Genomic DNA, 2,399 nt, shown 5'->3' on the forward strand with positions numbered 1-2,399 from the left:
CACGAGTCTACGGAAACCGCGGCAGACCAAACCAGATGAAAGTGCGCATTTTATGGACCTTTCTGCCTCGGGCACCATAGACCTCCGTTATTTGAATGTCAGCAGACAGCAAGAAGCCTCCCAGAGCTCTGAATGCATTTGAGATATCAAAAAAGTACTCCAGAGTGTTGTTCAGCATGGGGGTGAGTAGAAAATGAAGGCTAATCATGTTTTGGGTGTACTATTCCTTTAAGGCAAAATGTGCAGGTGGTGATGTTATGAGATGAGCCGAGGCTTTGAGGCGTGTGTCGAGTAGTGGAGGGGGCGTTTCCCCGAAGCGCTTGTCGAGGCGTGATTTATCGAGGGGCGGGGCCGAAATTGACGACGTTCGAAGCCTCGCTACTGTGATACCAGGTGACCGCTTCGGGTAACGGATCAGAAAGAGCAAGAACTTCATCAGGCGTTTAAACAGCCTCAGGATTCAGTCAAGATGTGGGAGTTTGGAGGAGAGCTGCTGTCAGCTGGATGGAGTTTGGATAGATTTTAAGAACAGATTGGTTGTTTTTCCAACTGATCTAGTTGGTTAAAACTATTTTAGTTAAATTAAATATTGTAATGATCAAAATCTGAGCAAGCCGCTGGACACAGATGTAGCTTTAGTACTTTTCAAAGTACTTTTGCTGTCACTAGTGCATTAACTATGTTTGTGGCGTTAGCTGTTAGACATTGACTCTCACTCCTGAGGTTGATGGTTTAAGACCCTGTTTACTTTTGAAAGTTACGATTGAACTTAAGTATTTTGGCTAATGTGACTAATTTGTATTGGTTTGCCCTCGTAAAAATAGAGCTTGGGTAAAAACGCTGCCAGATAAGATTGGCTGGTTTAGGCGAAAGATTGTTTCAACACATAACTTCCAACCCAATTATAACCAGAACGGTGGAAAAACTATAATGTTTAAATAAAAATTAAACCTAAAAATAACATTGTTGTTTCATTTTGCTCATCGTTGCACAGTTTGCACAAACACTTTCACTGTCTGCTTGAGCTTATTTCACCAAAATGGCAGAAAAAAAACGTGTACCTAAAATGATTATTCTCTTCTAAGACATTTTACACAAAATATATTATTACACACACTAATTAACTAACTGACCATTTTAAAGGAACTTAAATGGGGGAAAAACAATTGCAAAAAATCACAGATTCAGTTACTAACTGTAGTTTTGCACTCCACCAGTAGGTGGCCAAAGGGCTTCTCCGCATCACTAGTGCTAGGTCTCCACAAAGTTTTCTATGTCCAGCGTCTTTCAAAGTTTCAATAAAAACTTGAATTCCAAACGAAAAGCAGGTTTCAGTTTGTTTTTTTTACATAGAATTCAAATAATGTGGTTTCAGCATAAAAAAAAGGAAACCTAGAAACAAACTGTCTGTCTCCTCAGTGAAAATGTGACACATGTTATCTGCGAGAACAACTCCGGAGAGGAAGTCAGGATGTGGCTGGAGGCCCAGCAGCGCAGGCAGGGAGAGCTCCACCTGCTGGACGTCAGCTGGTATACAGAGAGCATGCGCCATGGCTTCCCAGTGGAGATTCACCACAGACATAAAATACAGGTGGGCTAATATGGAGTACATTTTGTTCCTTCATTGTTGCAAATAAAAAGAACATGTTTTGTTTGATGGGAGTAAAAAAAAAAAAAGAAAAAACACAGTTTAAATTTTATTTTTAAGAACAAATCTCTATATTAAATTTTTAGATTTTTTTTTTTAAGGAGTGAAGTTTATCCCATTTTTGTGGCAAGCAAAGAAGATTAAAATGTTTCTTAAACTGGAATAAAAAAATGCATTTCAAAATGACACTTTATAAAATGTTTTGCTATTTATTTCAAATGTATCTGTTATATTTAAATTTTTCTCTTTCAAACCAAGTTACTTTAAATGTATTTTTCATATCTTTAATGGATTATATATATATATATATATAGAAACACATATATAAAACAGAAAATTTTATCAGGAAAATGTAAGTTAAAAGAAAAGAATTCCTAAGATGCAAACTGAAAAACTTTATATATATATATATATGTATATATATAAAATTTTTCAGTTTGCATCTTACGGATTCTTTTCTTTTAACTTACATTTTCCTGATAAAATTTTCTGGAGTGAGGAGCGAAGATGTATTTCTATTTGTCTACATCAGAGGTTACCGATCCGGACCCACCTGCTGGCTAATCTGGACCCAATCTGATTTAAAACATTAATAAATTACTGCATGTTGTCCGACGACAGTATCTAATTTCACTTGCGCCGCTTCTCCTGTTAATACGGTAAAGCCCTCTAGAGCGTCCGGCACCAGGTTACATGTGATCCGAATGAGCCAATGAGCTGCTGTCAGTCTGGGTTGCTGCTGCTGCTACTT

The 2,399-nt window shown here is 37.6% G+C and overlaps 1 protein-coding gene across 1 annotated transcript in view; it reads left to right on the forward strand.

Moving 5' to 3' along the window:
* polm (polymerase (DNA directed), mu) overlaps positions 1-2,399 on the forward strand; it is a 19,775-nt gene that overhangs the window by 3,527 nt on the left and 13,849 nt on the right. The window contains exon 2 of the mRNA XM_015397168.1: positions 1,420-1,591. Coding sequence (XP_015252654.1) covers positions 1,420-1,591 — 172 coding nt within the window. The remainder of the gene's footprint in view (positions 1-1,419; positions 1,592-2,399) is intronic.

The sequence above is a fragment of the Cyprinodon variegatus genome, unplaced genomic scaffold (genome assembly GCF_000732505.1).
Source record: "Cyprinodon variegatus isolate N-32 unplaced genomic scaffold, C_variegatus-1.0 Scaffold842, whole genome shotgun sequence".
NCBI lineage: Eukaryota > Metazoa > Chordata > Actinopteri > Cyprinodontiformes > Cyprinodontidae > Cyprinodon > Cyprinodon variegatus.